At 39.3% G+C, this 23,373-nt stretch overlaps 1 protein-coding gene across 3 annotated transcripts; it reads right to left on the reverse strand.

The window, feature by feature from the left end:
• Positions 1-297: 297 nt before the first annotated feature.
• LOC108698553 lies at positions 298-14,341 on the reverse strand. Of its 3 annotated transcripts, none has more exons than XM_018230135.2 (5): positions 14,191-14,341; positions 2,739-3,346; positions 2,504-2,630; positions 830-1,131; positions 298-680 (listed from the first exon to the last, which is right to left on the reverse strand). In XM_018230135.2, the coding sequence occupies exons 2-5, from the start codon at positions 3,141-3,143 to the stop codon at positions 537-539; spliced, it is 978 nt and encodes a 325-aa protein (XP_018085624.1). In that variant the 5' UTR covers positions 3,144-3,346; positions 14,191-14,341; the 3' UTR covers positions 298-536. The 3 variants fall into 3 exon arrangements, with proteins under 3 accessions (XP_018085624.1, XP_018085623.1, XP_041428798.1); XM_018230134.2 differs by lacking the exon at positions 14,191-14,341 and adding an exon at positions 7,485-7,722; XM_041572864.1 differs by lacking the exon at positions 14,191-14,341 and adding an exon at positions 7,435-7,722.
• Between the last annotated feature and the right edge of the window lie 9,032 nt (positions 14,342-23,373).

A 23,373-nucleotide genomic window follows, 5' to 3' on the forward strand; every position in this document is an offset into this window, starting at 1 on the left:
TAACCGTGCTAACAAGCACATTTTAAAGCTAGAGTTTTTGATAAAGAATTTTAAGATATTTCATTTAAAACAAGGTTTATAAAAAACAATGCAGCAAAAGGTGCCACTGCAGGAAAGAGATTTTACAGCAGTAAAAAATTGTGTCAAATCACATGTCCTCTTAGGGGCAATGGCACTTACTACAAGGCAACGATTCCTTGATGGCATCCTGCACACCCACTTCCCCTTCACATCATTGATTCACTAAACCTAAATTGAAACCACTTTTGCTGACAAGAAAATCAGCTCTATTATGAATTAACATACTGAGTAATGTATTTATTATACAATTCATCCGTAATGGGAAATTGTATAAAACAGTTATTCTATTCAATATATCATCCTGTTTATCTGTATCCTCACATCAGTTCTTATTAATTTTCCAACATTCTGTATTTAATGATTTATTTCTTTCCAGAGCCCTATCTTGCAGACAGGCTAGGGAATGCTGCCAGAAGGAAAAATGGGGAAGCATAAGTTTCATTCATCTTTACTGATCAGCAGGCACCCCCAAGTGGTGAAGGCATTTCCACTCTCTGTTCATCCAAACGATTCCCTTGAACACGAAATAACATCTCAAATAGGTCAGCAGCCCCCTGTGGGAGTGGAGGAGAACAACGCTGGTCTTCCATCCTCTGAGCCTAAAATTAAACAGGATTGCGGGATCATTAATAAACTTTCAGGAAAGTATCATATCATTAGGCCACTAAGTTTAATATGTACAAATTTATTTTCAAATGATAATTTTTCTTAAAACAAATATTGATTAATGAAAAGAATATCCCCTGACCTGATGCCCTATAATGGTGGTGTACAACTCCTCTTGAGCTGGTATTTTTAAAGGTGCTGGCTTTTTTCTGAGACTCCGCCCAGTCCATGATCCCCTCCTCCTGCGGTGGAGCTCTAAGAGTAGCCCTTTTTCATCTGAAAGAAGGGATAGGTTACGTGTTGTGGGCAAAGAAAAGTGGCGCTTGGCCCGGGGACGTGATGGAGGCAGCTCTGCTCTCTGTTCTTCTAAGCGCCTTGTTTGGGCAGTGGAGAGAAGGTCAAGGAATTGTTCAGTGTGGAGAGACAGAAGTGACGCAGATAAACCTGGAGGGAGATAAAGAAAATTAAGAAATAAAAAACCATAAAGCAAGAGGAAGCACAAGAGGGAACAGTAGATACCATATGGGAAAAGGGAAGTAGGGACATTTGCCCAGGAGGAATATCAGATTGCCTGGCTTGTGCAAAAGTCAAACTTTTATGAAAATACAGCTTTTTCACTCTACTGTGCATGTATTGGCCCTGGTGCTATCGAAGAAAGAAGAAGAGGATGGCTCTGTTATGTTCACTCAGAAGTATACTGGGCAGGTGCAGTTTTCTAATGGGAGCACTGGCCCAGGGTATCGGGTAAGTGATTATTATCACTGGGGGGTGCCTAACATTTAACTGGCCTTCTCCTTTAGGTGTAATATGTGTAATAGATATGTTGCCAATTCCCAGCCAAACTGTGATCAGGAAAGCTGATGTTTTGACCATTAACCAATAAGCTGCAGACTCTCTATGGTGTGCCATGTTGGAAGTGGGTGTTGGCTTGTGTAAGACCTGTGTTAATCCAAGATCACTGCTATGAGTTCATCTAACAGGGGAATCAAACACAATTGGTTTGAGGCATTGCTGCTAAATGGCATATTAAAGCAGAATGCTCTTTAAAATTTAACATGTTTTTTAAACTTGATGCCATACCAGGCAAATAAACATTTAACAATGTAGGAGGTAAAATGAATATGACACAAAAGTGGCAGAGAATTTTCTTAAAAACAAATCTGATACTATGAAATAAAAACAGAATGCAGTTATTTAGCAAGCACAGAGATTGGAAAGGGCTCTTAAAGTCCAAGTCCTACCACAATATGATAACCGGGTGCTAAGCCTAAAGCTGGCCATAGATGCAAAGATCCGATTGTTCGAATCCTCGAATAATGGACTTCCCCATCTCCCGACCTGCCACTAACCATTCCGATCAAATAAAGAAGAAAAGAACGATGTTCTGCCCCTGACAGCAATCGTATGAAAGTTTATGTCGACAAAGCTAGTGACAGTCTCCCACTGAAAATCGTCAGATCGGCAATACATGCAGAGATATTATCGGCAGCCGACAGAAATCTTTTAACCTGTCTGATTGACCAAACGACAGATCTCCGTGGGATGAAAAATGTCGGGACTCTTCACACACGGTCTGAAAAATGTACGAATCAAGGATTCGTACAATCAGATCTTTGCGTCTATGGCCAGCTTAAGGCAATGGATCAGGAAGCTTCTAACAATATCCTTTATTAAATTATTAATTATTTGTTTAACTGGAAGTCCTTTATCTCTATTGCTCTATCTCACTTTTAATCAATATGACTTCAGAGAGATATTGGACAAAAGCTGGACTGAGGTTTATATACTGTTTTAAAGAAAATAATATGTATACAACCTCGTCTCTCACTGATAGGTGAAGGAGGAGCAGATCTCCAGGTTCTGGACCTCCCCTCTAGACCATCTGTAGGTGCTTCTGCATTATCTTGAAAAACACCTTCATTTTCAGCAGCCATAGGAAGTTCCTAAAGACAAAGATCCAAGTCAACTAGAAATAGATGAAATGTTGCTTAATGATGCAGACAATGCCACCCCCTCATCCACTGACCTGTCCCTCTATGTCATGAACTCACCTGGTCATGTGGCTCTTTGTTCCCTGGTTCAGATGCTTCATCTTGCACAAAGTATGCCTCCCCTGTCACTTTTTCTGTGTCCATCTGATCTGATGTCTCATCTCGCACAGTGAATGTCTCTTCTGATGTCTCATCTCGCAAAGTGAATGTCTCTTCTGATGTCTCATCTGGCCCAATAAATGTCCCTACAAACACTTTTGCTGTGTCTCGCTGTTCTGATGTCTCATATCGTGCACTAAATGTTTCTGCAGTCTGATTTTCTGAATTAGTTCTTTCTAAGCTTCGACCCTGCACAATGAATGTTTCTGTAGACTCTTCCCCTGCACATCTGTGTTCTGATGTCTCACTTTGCACATGGAATGCCCCTTCAGACTCTCTCCTGGTAGTTTGATCTTGATCAGTCATCCTGTTCCCACTCCCAACTCGTTAATTTTCCTCTACATATATATATGTTTTGTGACTTATATCTTCTTGTGCTTTCTTTCTTCTCTTCACTCGTATTCTCTCAGCAGCACAGTCTCTTTAGCTTTCCCACACTATTATATTCTCACTTTGGCTTCCTGTCCTAGCTTCCTTGTTTTGGCTTCTCCTGTTCCTTGTTTTTCAACCTGTGAAAATAAAAGGAATAACAAGAAGCAGGTGACGTATGTGTATGAATTTGTATAGTGCCACCAAATCTTAACAACGTCTAGCAAAGCCAACAGTTAGATTAAAGTAAAATCAACCTGTAAAAGAAAGGGAAATTGCTGATTTTTGTAATTATTAAAATGGATACAAAGCATGTAATAGTACAGTGTAATTTAAGATACTGTGAAATATGAATATTATTGATAAACATCTTTAAAGATTTTTCTTTCATCCTAACATGGGCACTAATCTGCACAATTGCTGTAGATCATAGCAATAATCTGACATTTAGGGGGTAATTTACTAAACTCCGGTCTGGCTTTTTGGGGAAAACTCAAATTTTGTTTTTGTTTTTTTTAAAACACTAAATTTTTGAAATGCATTTAAGTCCAATGCAGCAAAAAGCTCAATTCCGAAAATCTGCCATCTCTGACCTGCCAAGGTTGTGTATAAGTCAATGGCAGAGGTCCCTATCCTATTTTGACGTTTCTGTGGTCTGTTCTGGATTTAGCCTGAAAACCGACCTCTTCTGGGGTTTCGGGGAAAAATTTTTAAAAAGAAAATCGAAATATTTACTGGGTTTTTACCATACCAATTAAATAGATCAAATTGTGGGTCTTAGTTTGGTTGGACTTTTTTTTATATAAATAATGAGAAAAAAATTGACTTTAGTAAATAACCCTCTAAATTATCATCTTGCAAGGTTGTCCTTTTAGAGGTCTAAAGCATAGTAAAAGAACTCATCAGATTCATTTGAACACTGTAATACAAATTATTGACAAAGTAGCCTGTTCACTCAAAAGATCATACAGTTCTTTTTTAAGGGCTCCAAAACTTTGCAAAAGGTGACCTGTTTCACCAACTCTAATGCCTAACACAGGGGGGCAGATTTATCAAAGGTCAAAGTGAATTTTCTATTTAAAAAAACTTTGAATTTTTAAGTAATTTTTAGGTACTTTGACCATCGAATAGGCCAAATTCGACTTTGATTCAAATTGAAAATACTTTCTCTTTAAAAAAACTTCGACACTTCGCCACCTTAAATCTGCCAAATTACTGGGTTAGCCTATGGGGACCTCCTAGAGCCTAGAAGTTTTGAGAAGTCAATCTTTTTTGTAAAATTGTACGATCATATGATTAAATCGTACAATTCGAAGTATGATTGTATGATCTTAAAAATCCTTAGACTTCGACTTCAAATGTCGGACTACCCTATTCGATGGTTGAATTTTGAAGTTTTTTTCACTTCGCAATTCGACCCTTGATAAATCTGCCCCAGTGTGTGTCCCATTGAAAGAAATTATATAAGCAGCAGGCTGCCCTTTATTTTTTTATCACTAAATTGCATCTGGCTCTGTGGGAAAATCTGGAATTGAATTAGGAGATAAGTCTTTGAATTTGGCCCATTGTGTGAAGACCACGGGGCTTATTTATCAAAATCCCATTTTATCTCAACATTTTCTGCTACAAACTCAAATCCGCTCTGTTTTTTTTACGCTTATTTACTATTACACTTTCCAGAAAATTAATTTTGCGGGGAAAACGTTGATTTCTTTTTTGCCCGAAAACTTCGGGGTATTGCAAAACACGCAGCGCACATCAAAAAATCATTGGGACTTCTCCCATTGAGTTATATGCAATCTCGACAGGTCTGAGATGCAGGATTTTCTTATTTGGACTTTTCCATCCTCTGGGTTTCTGAAAAATTTGTAAAATTTTTTTGAGTCAATTCTTAACATAGGTATGAGACCTGTTATCCAGAAGGCTTGGGGCCTGGGGGTTTCCTTTCATTTAAAGTTATGAAGTAGAAAGTATTGTTTTATTATTACTGAGAAATAATTAAGTCTTTTTTTTAAAAAAACAGATGGCCTATACCTGTACTTACAAATTTAGGTTAAATTTGCATACACACTTAGGGGCAGATTTATCAAGGGTCGAATTTCGAAGTTAAAAATACTTCGAAATCCAACCATCGAATTAAAATACTTTGAATTTGAATATCGAATTTGAACTTTTTTTCATCGAATTTGTGTATTCTGCGGTCGAAGTAAAATCGTTCGATCGAAAGATTAAATACTTTGAATCAAACGATTCTAACGGTTTTAACGTACGATCGAACGATTTTACTTAGACTTCAAAAAACTTAGAAAAATGCTGTAGAAGGTCCCCATAGGCTAACATAGCACTTCGGCATGTTTAATGTGGCGAAGTATTGAAGTCAAAGTTTTTTTTAAAGAGACAGTACTTCGATTATCGAATGGTTGAATTTTCAGACTATTTTACTTCGAAGTAAATTTGAAGTCGTATCCTATTTGCGAAGACCAAAAAATTGCTTTGCTTTCGAATTTTTTTGTAAAAAATTCCTCAAAATAACTTCCGACCTTGATAATCTGCCCCTTATACTATAGAATATATAGAATAGATAGATTTTAGCACATAAAAAAGTGCTCAGAGGTGCAGTTGTACATTTTTTACTTCAAATCTATTCTATATTCTCCTACCTATGCTTCCACTTTCTTTACGTCATCTACGTTGCATAAACTTATCACACATCGCGCGAGCTCACCGATACTGCTTTATCAACAACAGGATATACCTCGCGAGCATCTCCAGCAATAGACATAGAATTACTGAGCAGCTCATCACAACAACGCCATACAGCAATACAGAACCACGAACGTAATCGCAATAAACTCGCTCTACCAATTTCACTCGAGCATCCAGTATTCACGACCAGCGCTGGGTGCACTGTATCCAGATTCATAAAGCGCATATCAATACATTTCACGATTACATCTCAGTGACCACGCATAAATCTCCATAATATGCATCCGCTATCCAATTCTCTTATGACTGACTCCTACTTACTGTATGTGTATCACCACCTTGACTATGACTAAACCTGTCGCACATACCTTACCATGTACACACACATACTAGAACACATCTACACCAGCCCTACATAGAATATCTAGCTTCGATGTCTTATCCACAGCTAGGTATTCGGATCTATCGCATTTACAATCACGATATCCATATTCCATTATAGCGATAAACTTCATAATGTCAGATCAGTCTACTGGATCTTGTTGACCATAATGTTATCAAAAACATCGTATAGTCAACTTACATCTCGCAGACTCTCCAATCATTATCACCAGAGAGTAGATAAGATAACATGTGTCATACTGTATAAACAGATCAGTGTCTCGAGCGCTGTCATAAAACTAGTATTCTTCCGACATTCGCTGCCATATATAATCATCCGCGCTTGATACTATGCACTATCAATTATCCCGGCGTCAATACTTCTCACCCAAGCCGGGCACTACACAATATCTAATAATATACGATCTGGCGGACCCTTACCAACCTTCAATGCTATATAACTCCCTCCTGTACAACAAAGATCATAACTAAGAAATGCTGCTTACATATATTGAACTGATAAGCAATCAGGCATTGTGGAGAGCTAACTACGAATACAGTGTTGGGATGGTATTCAAAGCAAGAAAAGGAAAGAATTGTATATTCTGCTTTTAGTAGCAATAGCAATTACAAAATAACTTTAAAATCATGAAACTTTTCTTAATGAATGTATACCGAAAAGTAGCTTATATTTTCTTTCATTATGCAAAAACAATATTTTCTGTGGAGTTTCCCATAATGCAAACTATGAAATACGTTTCCTTACTGAATTGTGGGTTCCAATATTATTTTCCTGTGTGCTAATTCAAAGTAGGAACTAAGTAAGATTGCTGCATATGTTTATATTCCCTTGCATGGAGCCTTGTACTAATATAGTGCAAATCTCCTCCCATTATTAAAAGGGGAAGAAGAGTGTATGGTGATCTAGGGAGGGGGCTTGTGTTCTTTCCCACCTTCAGCTAGCTGCAAGCCTTCCATATATACAGTATGAAGATTTCTGAGTTCCACTAACATATGCATATCTTGGTACTACTTTGACAGCCTTGTGTCAAACACAAACAGAGGATGGAGTTACTCTAGTTACCCCAGCAATGCAGCAAGAGTTCAGTAATAGGAAACCAAAATTGACATAAATGGTTACCTGGCAGCTTCATGGCTTTCCCAGTGATAAACAGGTAAAAGTCTGCTCACCTTATATTCTGTATCTGTCGATCAGTTTGGGAGCTGTCCCGCTCTCACTCTCTAAACTGTATGTAAGCTGTCACTTCCCCTCACCGCCTCTCCTTCCGTTCATTCTCTTCCTCTTTTCTTCCTCTCTATGCTTCTCTTTCTATGCCCTGTCACTCTCACTGACCCCCACTTCTGTAACTACCTCTTGGCTATACACCTCTCTCCAACCAACTCCCCGCTTTTTTCAGAGTTCTGTTTCCCCCACTGACACTATTGCCTAAGTAACTTCTACCTTCTTATGTGAATATTGATATTATAACTATATATATATATATATATATAATATATATATATTATATATATATATCTATATATATATATATATATATATATATATATATAACTACTTAATGGCTTTATTTTTACTAGTTAAACCTTTTACTTTTTTCTGCTTAGAGTTCCCATCTCCACTATTAAACCCATTTCTTAGAATTTCCATCTATTTTCCACTTCATTCTCATTTATATTCTTGTAATCCTTTCTGATTTCTAAATATATAACCCCCACCACACACACACACTAAAACAAACACATACACAAACCCACACTCTGCTTGTTCCTGTCACTGTCAGGTCTTCGCAGGTTTATTGGTAGCACTGAATCTGCCACTTCCTGCCTACAGCTGAAGGCACATAACATTTCAAAGAAATCTAACCATATGACTAACGGACGCCCACAATAACGTTTCGTATACAATGATCAGAATGCTGACTATTACATTCACCGCCTCGCAACTTCATTTCATGCTACCATACGACAACCAATACTCTCTGTATTTAAAATCAGTTAACACCATCAACGAGCATAGACTTAGATGCCCACTAGTGAAATATCTTCTCTACCTATAAACTGCTCCGATCTAGTTTACGCAATAGTTATAAGTCTCCGCGTTATGCCTACATCACACGCGTAGTGTTACATACTATGCGCGAGTCGGCATGACCTCAGTCATGCGCAACCGAACGTACTCCTGCACTCGTCACATCAACTCGTGACATCAAATGAATCAATGCATGTACGATACCTAGATATGAAGCACTCGCTCGTCTTAAGTAACAAGACATATCAGCATCGTAGATGAAATGAATCTACCGACCTCGTCACGTGGCTCCTCATGTCACCGCGATCACCTTACTTTACAAGGCTGTGGATATCTGCATTGCTACAAGTGCTATTCGTACGCACCCATATTCTCCAGTAGGAATATGACATATAGTAACATCTATTGAATTAAAATCCACAACTTATCTCCACGAACGACATTGCCGAATTAAAAGGTTAAATAATAGCACATCTAAATAATGCCTTGTCCATCGATTTTCCGTCTACTAATCTTAGAGCTAAACTACCTGCAACATAGTACATATCCTCTACAGTGCGATCTCGCTACTTCTCTCACATACAAGAAAGACACCACATACCTAGTCGCAATTATACTATCTTTGTCCCTCTACTCCACAGCCCGACCATATAGCACAATAATACATCATTCTCTCATCCGATATACGCGCAAGCTGACTCACATCTCCTGCATCTGCGAGATAGAGACGTTATCACTCTGAACAAACGACTAATGCACACTACTCAGATCGAATTCAGACCACGTGAAGGTAAACATCGTCACTCTTTTCCGCTCACTCGTCGTCTCCTCACGATTCTATAGCCTGAACGAAGGCATCTCTCATCTACACGTGCCCAGAATCGATACGTCCAAGCATGCATATATGTACATTATCAACTGCATCGAATCGCCTCTACATCACTATCATACACAACAGACTACAGAGAACGATCGCATATGTAACTGAGCCCGTACAATAGCGACTCCATAGCAAATCATCCCTTCTGCCACCCCTTCGCTTCCTTATATAATATGATTTCTTTATTGGATCAGTGCGAGTGACGTAATCTGTACAATAACTCACTCCACTCTCTCGATCGAATAGGGTGTCATGCACTATCAGATCAGTCACTCACACTCATAATGAGTCCTTTTAGCGCATTCAGCGTCCATCCTCATCTCTATCCTGATCGACCACCCAGCACATCATATAGTGCAGTCGATCTAGTATTTATCGTCACATTCCTACATATCATAAAAGCGAAGACCATGTTTAGTGCTCATAATCTCTGCTAGATAGTCAACTAACATAGAGGCGAACCAGCAAGGATCTCCGAGTAAACTCGTCGATTCACCAAGTCAGTCATCTTTACAAAAATATGTGAACTAATAGTCTAATGCCAGCTTAGATATCATTACACATTGTATACATTTTATGCAGACCAATGGACTGATGTCCACTCGACCACTTCTTATGACCAATGACCGCACTGCCTTAAGGATTACACTGATCAAACGATTGTACAATGCAACACCCGCCACCAGCCAGCCACACCTCACGTCACATGAATATCCCCTGAATCTATATCCTTATCCTCAACATCCACATAAATCGCTAGCTGCACTATGTGTCCTGCTGCTTATATGCTTTATGTACAGCTACTCTTTATATGGTTTCTGATACATCTGCCGAGTGACAAGTATAGTAGAGAACTATATTAATCTTGATCAAAGTAGGCCACTCTACTGACTGCAAATTCGTATATATGAGAGTCTACCACCATCACTCTTATCAAGTTATCCAATGTCCTTAGCGCTCGACAAGCTGCAGATACAGTTAGAAACTGCAGAAGCATCAATGTACTAGCACCTCTCCCTACGACCGATCTCAGCAGACATCGCAGTCCTGCCGCGTCCAGCCCATATAATAGCACGCACGCCTATAGACATCTGAATATCGGAAGATATACAGCTAGAATATTTTGAGAGCTAACTGTGCTAGATGCCGCACTCAACTGTGACAGCACATGCACAGCGATACCACTCATGCTCACACAAACAGATTACACAGCAAGCACACACCTCCACTGCGTACGAATACACCATAACTGCGTCCGATCTAAACTAACGATACATACGTATGTCGGAAGCGCTCGACTGCGCACTATGACTCATCAACTGCCCCATCCTTCTACGTCGCTCGTCACAAATATCCAGACCTACCGCATATCAACAACTCGACAGTGAGAGATTACCAACATAGACAGTATGATAATCACACACTGTAACTACATCCTATATACAAAACATAAACTATATAACACCCTGTGTGCCTATACACACGAAATCTATCTACCGGCAATAGACGATCACCGCAACAATCCGTGTAACGGTTTTATCTGCTGGAGAATAAAGATTACGTTTTTTGATTTTACACCGATTTGATCCGTGGAGTCTGTGAGTGCTTGCCTAAAGCAGCTCTGCCAACGAGATATCTAGTGACGAGCTCCAGCGCGTGCGCATCAATCCGACACCTCATCCAGAGTAACTTTTTCCCCAAGCTACGGGTTCCCAGAGATATATTATGACCTGAGCCTCGTCTCGATCTATCACGCTCTCCTACACGAGCCACGAGCTGTCACACTCACACATGCACGACACATCTGGAGAAGGTCCGACCCCTGCTACTATGGAGTATCGTGATAACGTCCTTGAGCCTTATTCCACATAATCTACACATTACATCCACTCTGCGGCACACGCTCGAACGGCCACGCTTCTTGGCGAGTGCGATGTCACTCGACGCAACACCTCACCTAAGCATCCAGTTAGACACAACTGACAGACTTGACCACGCCTACTTGCTATGCATGCATATACCGCTGTTCTCTTACATCTCGCAGGCACGGCCTCGTACACATACGACACTACGGGTACCGTATCCTCAGTTAATACTTTCAGGCCACAACAAAAGAACTGGATGGTCACGCAATCATTATCGCATCGCGCACGCAGAGAGGGTCCCCTCGCAGAGTATCGCAGTCTGCTTCAATCGTGAGCATGGGCTGCAGACGCGTCTGAATCCTAACCCTCTGCCCGCCCCTTCTATTCTCGAACATAAGTAAGGTATCGTCGCGCCCGACTGCATGAGTTATATACCTCGTCGAATGCTAGAATTACAAATGGGTCAGACATACAACGCCTAACTCGCTGCCAAAGAATAGGAAGGAAGCGTATCCGTTACATCTCATCGTAGATCCAGCGCCTTACAACGTGCAACAATCGTCTTAATGCACCTCAACATGAACCCCTACAATCTACCGCAGCGAAGGGACAATGTATCTATAGCGACCACTCCATACCTGACGTGACAGATGATCAGTGACCGAGTAGACGATCCAACCTCACTCCTAGGCTAACCTCGCGAATGCATCTCTACAACGGAACCCGACGACACCGCTCTCCACTTGAGACCTGCTCATGAACCGCAATCGACAAGCCATTCCCATGCTGCATCGAGTTACGACGTGGATGCCAAGCCAGTCCGTATGTATCAAGGCAACGTCCAGACGTGGTGGCTCGGACATACTCCGTGCCAGGCACCTATGTACAGACAAGTCTCTAGTATTCGACTCTCACCCTAGACCTGCTTAGCCATCACAGCGTCGGACTCACTCGCATATGTACGACTAAGTTCGATGGGAGATCTTAATCGCGCTCGACTACTACGGGATACTATAAGTACAGCGTATACGCTCCTTCTTGTTGTAGCTTCTCTGCACAACCGTGCCAACATCTTCATGTATTCCCTCAAATTTCACCAGCAGATAAATATGTGTCACGCCAACTGTCCATAAGGTATGAATGCTCGTACGTAATCGAGTCAGTCACGACCACACCAACGCTCCAACAGACGACCGTCCTGCCCCAAAGGTTCCAGTCTACACTGCATCGTTAATAACTCTCGATGGCGAATACTCGCATCATCAGATACTACATTACTCAATAGACACTACTCCAACTAGAACTATAAAAGAAGTTTAAACCAGTCAGCCCCAACGAGCAGAGAGTCTCAACATGTAATATACCAAAAATACAATAACACTAAGCACCCACGCTATTCTAAAGCATAAGTCACTGATCTCATCCGACATAATCACATCCATGAGCACGTAGTAGACACAATGCACCGCTGCGCTCAACGAGATCGAGATATCGATACATGTCGCGACATTTCATACCTAGGCATTCGCATACGATCTCTCAACTTGCCAGCCATCATACACTGTGGAAAAACACAGAATACTGCATGATACAACCACATGTGGCTCATGTCATTAACTTCAATGCCATCCATCACTGCACACGAGATTGATATTGAACTGAAAATGCTAACTTGCAAAATGCTGGCGGAGAAAATGGCACAACTGAAACGCCCCCACACTGGTGTGGCTAGCTTGTAGAGAGCTTGTAAATTTAAAATTGCAATTTCAGATATTACTTTGCCACATATTTTAAGATTACAGTTTTGAGAAGCATTCACATGATTAGTATGGTCTGTAACAGCATGGACAGGATGGTTTTCCAATAATACCCATTTTGGGGGGTGGGAATATATATATATATATATATATATATATATATATATATATATATATACACACACAAAACATATAGTAAAAACATTAGGGAATTTCCAATAGAAACTGTATATATAATGGAACAATATAGCAGAAGCCAGCTGGACAGACCTCGAGGAACAACTTCTGCTATATTGTTTCGAAAATCCGAACCAAAGAAAAGAAAAGTATAAATACATACATTTATAGTTGAACCCCGTTTTTAAAAAAAAGAATGTTTGTATACCTGAAATTTGCTTAGAATTAGATTTTATTTTATTATGGCAAAATAATCTTTAAAGAGTAGTTTAAAAACAGATGCAAGAAAAACATGAAAAGAAAAAGGCAAGATGCACAAAGTAGCATAATAAAAACGACCACAAAAATGAAAGAGGTTGGTATCATCTCCCCATTTATCTTTGGGTAATTAGAGCCTAATTAAATGTCTGCTCCATTTAATTAGACATGCAGAAATAGAGAGCCCCCTCCTTCCCTGCTAATTAATATCTCAGCTTCAGCAAGGTGGCTAATGAAGTGTGCCAAGGGGGGGCGAAGAGTAAGAGTTAATGGAGCGAAGCTCTGCAGGATCTCTTTGAGCTCATGTGTAAATGGGACAAAGCTCCGTCAGGGCTCTCTGTAGGGAAAGGACTAATATATTGACACTTATCTCATGTATCTATTTAAAAGGGATGGATTTAAAACTGTCATTTTCTGCCATTTTCTTTCCAGGGTAACAATATAAAACAAGTCTTTTGTGCACTGATAGGTTAATATTTAGCTTATCCTTCCAAAAAGTGGTACATGGAATGAAAAATTTCGAAAGGGTTAATATTTTTGCTGCCAGAGCTTCTCTGCAGATCATTGCCTCTTTATCGTTTTCACTGCCAGAAATGACACAATGCTCAACAAAGGCTGTAGGGCATAGGAAGAGTTAATGCATATACTCATTTGCAAACTAAGCTCTGCACAATGTTTCAGGCATGGGAAAGGTTAAACATGAGTGTTTTGCAGGGTGTTCCTGGCTGGGGGTGAGATAATGAAGGACTGTTTTCTGAGGAAATGGGGGGATATTTAAAATAAATTGTCTGGGGATCTGAAACAGGGAATAATACTCAAGTAAATTACTTTAAGAGATGCTTTTGGCATTGATATGTTTAATGAAGCTATCCTTAGCAGTGGTTTTAGATTGTTTTTTTTACTAATTTACCTTTTTTTGAACACTGTTCATCCTCCCTTGTTGCCTTCCTCCTCCTCTTCACCTTTTTCTAATATGGGCCTTTGTTAGGTCAGCATCCCCCACGCAGTTAGTTTCTGCTGCTATCTCCTAATACATATTGCATCTCCCCTCCCCCTCCCTCTCATTACCTCTTTGTATAATATACCCAACTCCCTCCCCCACTCCTCAGGGGGCTCTACACTGAAGGCCAGGGGTCTTGAAAAGGACATATTGTGTGTGTGTGTATTCTACATGTACATATGCAAATATATCCAGGCACAGGCAGAACACATACAGACACACACAAAGGCCTATCTATTCTGCGTCCATAGAAATGTTGGCCATGGAAATGCATTTAGCCTTAGTTAATTGTAATTTACCCAAAACATAAGCAAATTAGATATCTTCTAAATGAAAGAAGATGGTTAAACTGAAAACTCGTTTAAATTGCAAGGACTCCAAGGTTGTCTTAAGTGGCAGTAGTAGCGACACTGCAAACCAAATATAATTTACGAAAAATGTAACATAACATCTTAAGTTTAAATCTTTATATGGCATTGGCTACATACACCTGGGCTCATGTAATTTGTTTTAAACAAGAAGGTTGAGTGTACAGCAATAATGGCATGGAACCTTTTGTATTCATTACTTAGGACAGGGTATAAATGTAGCTGTTGTGCCATACGTATAAAGGCTCTGACTTGATTTACATCATATCAAATACCCAAAACTAAGCTTTTAATTTTGGTTTTGTTTTTGAAAACTGTAAAAGAGAGAAAAGGAGGCAATAAAACAAAAATAAACAGAAGGAACGAACAGGTACAAGAAAGAAACTATTTCACTAGGACCTTTAGGACATTATTTTATGTTTTATGCCAACTGGAGCTTCCACTTTTTCTTGAAAAAAAAAGAAATAATTTGTTTTATCTCTTCTCTTTCTTCCCCGTGAATAAGATTTGCATCCAGCATAATTTTAACCTTTTGATTTGGTAAAATACCAGCCAAGCAGTAACCCTAATGGCAACTGTACAATTGTCAAGCAGTAAAAGGAGGAAACATTTTCACTGAAATGCAAATATAACCTTTGGTCTCATTATTCTATGGGAACTAAAGTTGTAGAAAAAGGCAGATTTCTTAACCCTTTAGTCCACATGCCACAGCATACACAGTTAAACCCTGGGTACTCTGCTGTATGCATCTGTGCTTATATATTGGCCGTGCTGCATGGGGCCAGTATTAATGAGGTGAGGTGGCAACCATTATGTCTTTATATATCTAGAATTCAACTTGCAGATATGGATTTTCCTTTGTCTCCTGTCTAACTGCACAGTTCTATTATCTGTTTACAGGTAAAGTTAATCAGCTGCTCCTTTAAAGGAGAACTAAAGCCTCATTAAAGAAGTAGAGAAGAAATGTTGTACATTATGTTCTGAGCTTCTGTACCAGCCCAAGGCAACCACAGCCCTTTAGCAGTAAAGATATGTGCCTTTGAATATGTCCCAGTAGCTCCCCATCTTCTTTTCTGCTGATGCCCTCACATGCTCTCTGCTGCTGTCACTTACTGAGCTTAGGGACCCTCTCACAATATACATTACATACAGAATATACATGTCAAATGTCACAGTATTAGGCCAATTAGTAATTAGTGTATTAGTAATTAATACAGATAATAACTACATGGCAGCACAGAAATCAGTGCAATTAGCATCACAATTTAATAATCAATCCTGTAGCATCACCTTAGATTACAGGCCAACCTCACTTTCTGCATGATATTTTGCAATGACCCCTAAGCTTAGCTTCTCAACAGCTGCTCAAAGGCCACTGAGCATGTGAGTGTCAGACACTTTCCATGATGGTGACCCCCTGTTTGAAGTCCTGGATCATTGCTGCTATTGATAAGCTGAAAATTTAAGCTGGTATCATAAGTTTAGTATAAAGAATATGGTGTTTTTAGCCATATTAATTTTAAGGGTTTAGTTCTCCTTTGACCAAAATTAAAAGATACAATGCATTAATTTAAGTGTTTTATATATAATGCTCAAAAACTCAAAATGATTCTATAGCAATCAGTGGCGTAACTAGATATTACTGGGCCCCACAGCAAATTATTTTTCAGGGCCCCAAAATGTTTACAGGTTGACTTGTTTCTCCAATATTTATTGAAATTGTATATGAATTAGGGCCTCATGGGGCCCCTATACCTCCTGGGCCCCCCTGCAGCTGCAGGGTCTGCTTCCTCTATAGTTACGCCCCTGATAGCAATTATAAATAGTAAACTTTTGTCAGACTGCTTGCAAACCCTGATGAGCAGAGATGACAGTTATCCAGAATGCCACAGAGGCAGTGGAGTTCTGCTAGAAAAGCTGCGACATTGGTTAAATGTTCACATCTGGCATAAACTTACAGGTATATAAAGGCTAACAGCAAGTAGAGATGACACTGAATGCTCCTCCAATGTTGACACTGTAGTGGTGAAATCAATTATACCCCACAATGTCGTTTGAACAGCAGGAATTGCAGTGTAAAATGCAGCATATTTATCACACTGTGTATTGATTTTATCCAATTGCAAAGTTAAGAATATTACAGGGCAAAAAGGAGAGGTCGCTTGAAAAATATGTAAAAATCACAATAATATTCTTAATGCTGTTTTTTATGCTGCTTCTTACACTGCACAATTTTTGCTGCTCGTTTATCGTAAACCTATGTCTGAGCTGGTGCAAAAAATTTATTTAACTAACAGCAACACAGTGGAATCAAAAAAATGAAACACACGTTTATAAATACTTCTGTTTTGTAATGTATTTCATAACGGATAGGTAAAATCATGTGTAGGGAGAAATATACAAATATATAAATATGCCATTTATTTTACAACACAGAGCATTTGTTTCTGCACTACCCTGCGGTGGAACACAGGAAGGATCAACTGCCGGGGGACGCAAGAACAAACGGTGTGCGCTGGTGGTCCTTACACTGTTTTCTGGTGTCCAAAATTTTGCACAAATGATCTATGTCAGAAAAGCCCCTCTATCTAAATCTGGTCATAGAAGCAAAGATAAAGTTTTGGATTGTGTGTGGATCGTCCCAACATTTTTCAGGCCATGGCAATTGGTCGTTGAGTCAATTGGACAGGTTAGATTTCTGTCGGCTAACCATAATGTCCCTGCATGTATTTGTAACTGACGACATCAATGGGTAACAATGGGTGACTGTCACTACTAATACTACCAATAGGAAAATTGTTCAAACTCTTGGAAAAGCACTATTTTTACTTTAAAGTTCTGTGGGAAAACCATGTTGAATATTAGTAAATCTGCCACTTGGCATTTTGGTCAAAATGCCTAGTTTCCCTTTTAGTTTTAGCCAAAATGCCTGCTCCTTGTACATTGTACCTAGCACCATTCCGCTAGTCAGCCTGCTCTAGGGATGTGTGGTTCAGGAAAAACTCAACCCACACCTGACCCAAATGCACATAACCTCAACTCGTGCCCTACCCTAACCCACGATGCACTTCTGATTCCTAGACAGGTAATCTTTGAGAGCAGAGGAGAAGTTCACTTCCCCATTCTGACCTGCACCAAACCTGAACACTACAACTATCTAACTGGAATGCTGGTTACGTGCACCGCGTGGTGTAGTGTGAGTATGTGCAGCTTTGCCCTTACCAACTGCTTCCCCCTGCCTTCACTTCTTGGGTAGAGAGCTGCACAATGCAGTCCAAAACAGTGCAGAGGCCTGTGGCAGCTGACACCGATGCAGGACATAATGTGCAACATGCAAAAAATAGTTTTTTTTTTCAAATTTGCATACTGTATCCTGCATTGATAACGACCCCTATAATATTCTTATATATTACAATAGGGGGTAGGTTATTCTCTCTCTCATATTGAAATTGCACATCAGTAAGGACCCCTGCTAGGACCCCCATACTCCTTGATCCCCAGCTGCCACTGAACCTCTGTTGTTTTGTCCCTGACTGTTTGGTCTCCCCAGGTTTTAACACAGATTCCTGAACAAGCTAGGGAGATGCCTTTCTCTCCCGCCTTTTCGTTTTCATTTGCCCTCCCCCTCGATCTGTTTTATTTCAAGTGTAAATCAGCAGTTGTGAGGGTCACTTCCCCCCTTCACACCACGACTGATTAAGCTAACATCTTGAAACCCTAAGGAAAATAAATGAGGAGATAACAGGGTTGACAGAGGGGAAAACTTATCTTCTAGATCATGCTCCGTCCTGTTAAGGAATAATCCAACAAACAAACAGCACTAATTCTGCCAATAGCCAATCATTACCTTATCATTATACAATAATCCTATATCTATTAGCAAAGAAAGAATAAACATGGTGGCATAGACAACAGAAAACAATATATGCGGATGTAAAGAACCAAACAAGGAAATTGCTGATATATTGAGCTCTAGCCGAAATTGTGAGGTTCTTTCAAAAGAATCAAACCAAAAAGTGGTTAAAAATCCAAATACATTTATTCGCTAGGCTTAACGCATTTCGTGCCTGTTGGGGCATTTACTCATAGGCTGAGCTCTACTACATTACAAATCTTATATCACTGATGGAATGTTTATATGGCAAAATCCTGTAAGACGTTCATTCATTTGTATAAAAGTATGTATATTTTAGGACCACAAGTGCACACAAGCCTAGCATCACCATGTGCAATCCTTAACACTAGGTGAAGAACTATTGCCATTGGACACTGTAGAACTCTAACTGCCTAAATGCATAATGCCAACTGTAATATCTGGTAGAGGACACATAATGGTCTAGGGACTGTATTTTTGTGGTTTGATCTAGAGGATAGATCCTTTACACTGAAACCAAGGTTCAACAGACACTGATTACACTGAATGCTACTATGCAGTAAGACTTTTTATACTATGGCCGAAAGGCAAACAAGTTAGGGACCGCCATGAGGGGTTTACCTTGATGTGGTATGGTGGCTTTTCAACTTTATGATCATAACTTTGTAACTAAAAACCCCTTGTTTTGTAAACTTTGAGACAGGGGACTAGGGAATGTGCATTAAAACTAGCACTTCAATTATACTTAAATATACTACTACTTAGCCTTTAGAGTGCTTCCACATCTTCATTTTTTTCATTTTTTTATGACCGGATTATGGCACTGAAATGCATGCTCACATGGTCCACTCCATGTACACAGTGTTTCCAGGTACAATCACCTTAGTCCTTTAAACAGGCATATTCACTGTGCAGTCCCTGCTGCCATAAACTCATTACAATGTAATTCCCATAAACTGCACAGGAATCGGGCTGTACACAGTGGAATTCCAAGACATATAGCAGGGGCTAACCGTTTACTTATCTTACAGTACAAAATCATGCAATTATTATTCAGTTTATTTTTGTCAAATAGTATATTTGTATTAAAGGCATAAAGCAACTTTAGAATTAAACACTTTTTACTGGTCAGACAATATGCATCAATTGGTTGTTTTTTGTGTTACTATGTACTTTGGGGAACAGTGCTGTTTGTTATTGTCAAGGATATTAGAAGTCACCTTGAATATCTATGACCCACATTAGGGAATTAATCTACTATGGCCTTGTGTATTGGAAAGGTCATCTGAAACTTTTGACTGCCTTATAATTTACTGTGAGATATACATGCCACATATACGGATACTATGAAATTCATTCTAGATTATATGGTGTTCTGCTAGAGGTTTTTTTTTAATACATGGTAATACTGTTTATAATATATACAATAATGTTAAAAAATGTTTTGTATATTGCACATAACAGAGCTAAATTATACAATTGACAGTTTACTTTTTTAGGCTTTGGAGATTTTCTGGAAAAGTTTGGTATCTTGTGTAAATATCACATTTTTATGTTCCAGTTAATTTGCTGCTCACTCCATTTATAATTCTAGTCTGTTGCAACATATGAAACTATACAAGGTAACTGTGACTGTCCCCAATACATGAAATCAATCTGTTACATTGTATTTGGAAAATGAGTGGAAAGAACAGAGGACTGTTCAGAGTTGGGCAGGATGCAGAGGGTAGGTGAATGAATGCAAAGGCAAAATAAAAAAGGAGTCAGAGAAATGCGTTGGTAGGGTCATACAATACAAAGCTGCAACAATCACAATTCTGGTAAGTGGTGAATGTTTTGATTCCTTTGCCTTAAATGAAGCGAGGTGGGCGGAGGTCATGGTAAATGATCACATTTCCAGAATGAACACCTGCTCTTTGCTACAATAGACCACTAGGCAGATGGAGCACATCATGGAAGTATGCCCCAGAGGCTCAACTGTTTACATTTGTAGGCCAAAGATGCTTTTTGTTGAAACAAATAGTAGCCATGTAACAAAGTCTTTGGATATTGTGCAAAGGCAATGATACAATGCTCTCAAATACTTTGGAGCCGTCTCCAAACAGGAGCAAAGCTGATAATCCAGCATGCTTCGTAATGTTATCTCTTACTGACTGCCCCAATAAAGCAAGGGAAGAAAGCTGTGCTGTGTAGGGGAGGCCTGAAATCCACACAACCCCTACATTTAATAACAGCCTAAAGCAAAATAAGTATAGGATATAGTAAAACTATATTTACCTTACAACTATACTGCATATTTTAACTACTTTATACCTTAACTACATATGTATATGTGGGATTCTATGCATGCCAATATCCTAATTATCAGTTTACCACCCTAAGGTGAAGGTCTGGAGTATGTGCACCTAGATCCCATGCCATACTTAGCATTCAAACACTAAGACCAGCATAATACTAAATAGGTATGGGATCCATTATCTGGAAACCCCTTATTCAGAAAGCTCCAAATTACAGAACGGCCAACTCCCATTATTTCCAAATAATCCAGATTTTCTTTTTCTCTGTAATTATAAAACAGTACCTTGTACTTGATCCAATCTAAGATATAATTAATTCTTATTGGAAGCAAAACCAGTTAATTGGGTTTGTTTTTCTAAGAGATTTAAGGTATGAAGATTCAAATTACGGAAATATACATTATTCAGAAAACCCCAGGTCCCAAGCATTCTGGATAACAGGTCCCATACCTGTATATGCTTATATATTTGCTCAGAATATAGCCCTATATATTCATATTAGCATTAGGACTCCAAGTCTACAAAGTTTTTTCTACACATCTAACACTTACATTGTAAAATAGTGCTCTATGAGGCCCAATGTGATCAGGGGTCATCTAGATTTTTTTCAATTATTATTTTTTCATATTTATTTTTATTTTCATTGCTGGGTCTGGTCTAGTGCATCTGCTGGTACATGAACCAGACCCAGTGTAGAGAGCTCAGGTGCACTCATGACTGGATCTGCACGCATTCCAACCCAGCAGTCGCCTAGAAGGGAGACCTGTGTGGATATAGCTAAGGACCCCACATGCAATTAATCCGCCAATGAATAGTGCTATCCAGCTGGAAGCATTTGGGCTGGATTTGGCATTCCAAGGGGCACTGGAATCATACATTTCTTCATATTTTATCAAAATCCTGGCCATGAACATTAGCCCGTATACTATATCACTCTACCACACATATATTCTTGCAAAAAGTTGGGGAGCACTAATTTTATATTTATAATCTATATTCTCATAAAATTGCAATTTCCAATGTCTTACTTTACTCTGTAAAATGTAGCCAAGTATGAGGGCAAATATGCCCATTTGCCATATTATCTATTCTGAGTAGGCTACCCAGGTCTATTCACACAGATGCACAAGATTTACTAATGTCACACGGACAGGAAGAAAAGTCACCCTGGAGGTAAGGACACAGATAAGAACATACTTTTTGCTCACCAGGATCTCTTTACCCAGTGCTTATTGTGGAGGGTCACTAGTCTTGCTTGACTTACTCTCCTACTACCAATTATTGTAGGTCAGGCTGTTCATACTTGCTTAGCTGCCTTAGCCTTCTAGAACCACTAGCATATTTCATGTTCCATAGTGCATGCAATAATAATACATGTTTGTGTCTGAGGCACAGATGTATTAATGGACTTGCTCAAGGCCACAAGGAGGAGCTGCAAGGATTACATATGGATTCCCTCTAGCCAGTGATTTGTCCAGAAAGGCAATCCATGTGGATGTCAAATTTGTGTATCACCCTGCAACTAGACTGACCACCCTAGGATTTGGGCAAATCTGCTGGCACAAGTTAGTAATACTATCACGATACACACGATGCATGCTGCACCCATTTGCTTTAGTGAGAAAAAATTAAGATGCTTATGCTTAATGCTTTGGTTATTCTGCTCCATTTATATCCTGCAGAATTGCATTACAAGAACAATATGTAGTTGTATGAGCAAAGTTTTCACTGTTAAATAGCTCAGTAAGACCAATCACATTGTGGTACTAGGCCAGATCATACTTGTGCACTGCAACTAGAACTGGGAGAAACTAGCCATACACGTCATTAACCATAGAAAGACCTCACCAGACTTTATTTATAAGATGTCACAAGTACAGTAGGGATTTGTATTGGTGTTCTATATGTGATTATAATTTACATAATATATACATTGTATATATTATGTACATTTTTAATTACTCCGCTGTGCTGACCTCAACTCAAACAAAGTGTATCCAAACAAATTGTATGCCACCAGAAACAAATGTATCAATATAATAACATTTTAAGGGCAGTTAAAGCTTGCAATGAACGATTCTTGTTTAATGTAAATCAGTTATGATCTACTGGGCACAGGCCTAGACTGGCAAACTGTGTAACAAAAAAAGTTGCATGAGTACAATATGTCGCACGTGTAAAATGTGTAGCGCATCAAAATAATTTTTGACGCCCACTGACTTTAATGCTTTTTGCAAATTTTTCGATGTCCTGCTAATTTTTGATTTGAATTTTTCAGAGAAGCGAAACGAGACAGATTCACTCATCACTAGTCAGCATGTTAGTGTTCTCAGTTGGCACCTATGGCAGTTCAGTGCACTGATCTCTACAGTAAGAATAGGCCAGAGTTAGAAATGCAGAGATATAGGGATTACAGTCAGAGGGGCATTTTCCACTTGGCCCCTGGAACTAGTGATCCATACATATAGGACAACAAGGAATAACAGGAATGCTACTCGTGGCCAGGTATTGGCAACTCCATGCATGCTGCTGCTGCTGCTCTTACCTATAAACT

This window comes from Xenopus laevis, chromosome 8L (genome assembly GCF_017654675.1).
Source record: "Xenopus laevis strain J_2021 chromosome 8L, Xenopus_laevis_v10.1, whole genome shotgun sequence".
In the NCBI taxonomy this organism is placed as follows: Eukaryota; Metazoa; Chordata; class Amphibia; order Anura; family Pipidae; genus Xenopus; species Xenopus laevis.

What these genes read in the sequence shown, in the direction of transcription:
- LOC108698553 (XM_018230135.2), bottom strand. Translation starts at nt 3,143, where the DNA reads ATGACTGATCAAGATCAAACTACCAGGAGAGAGTCTGAAGGGGCATTC. An exon ending in ACAAAGAGCCACATGACCAG is followed by an intron (nt 2,631 to 2,738) that starts GTGAGTTCATGA and finishes CTTTGTCTTTAG; the next exon opens with GAACTTCCTATGGCTGCTGA. An exon ending in CCACCATTATAGGGCATCAG is followed by an intron (nt 681 to 829) that starts GTCAGGGGATAT and finishes GTTTAATTTTAG; the next exon opens with GCTCAGAGGATGGAAGACCA.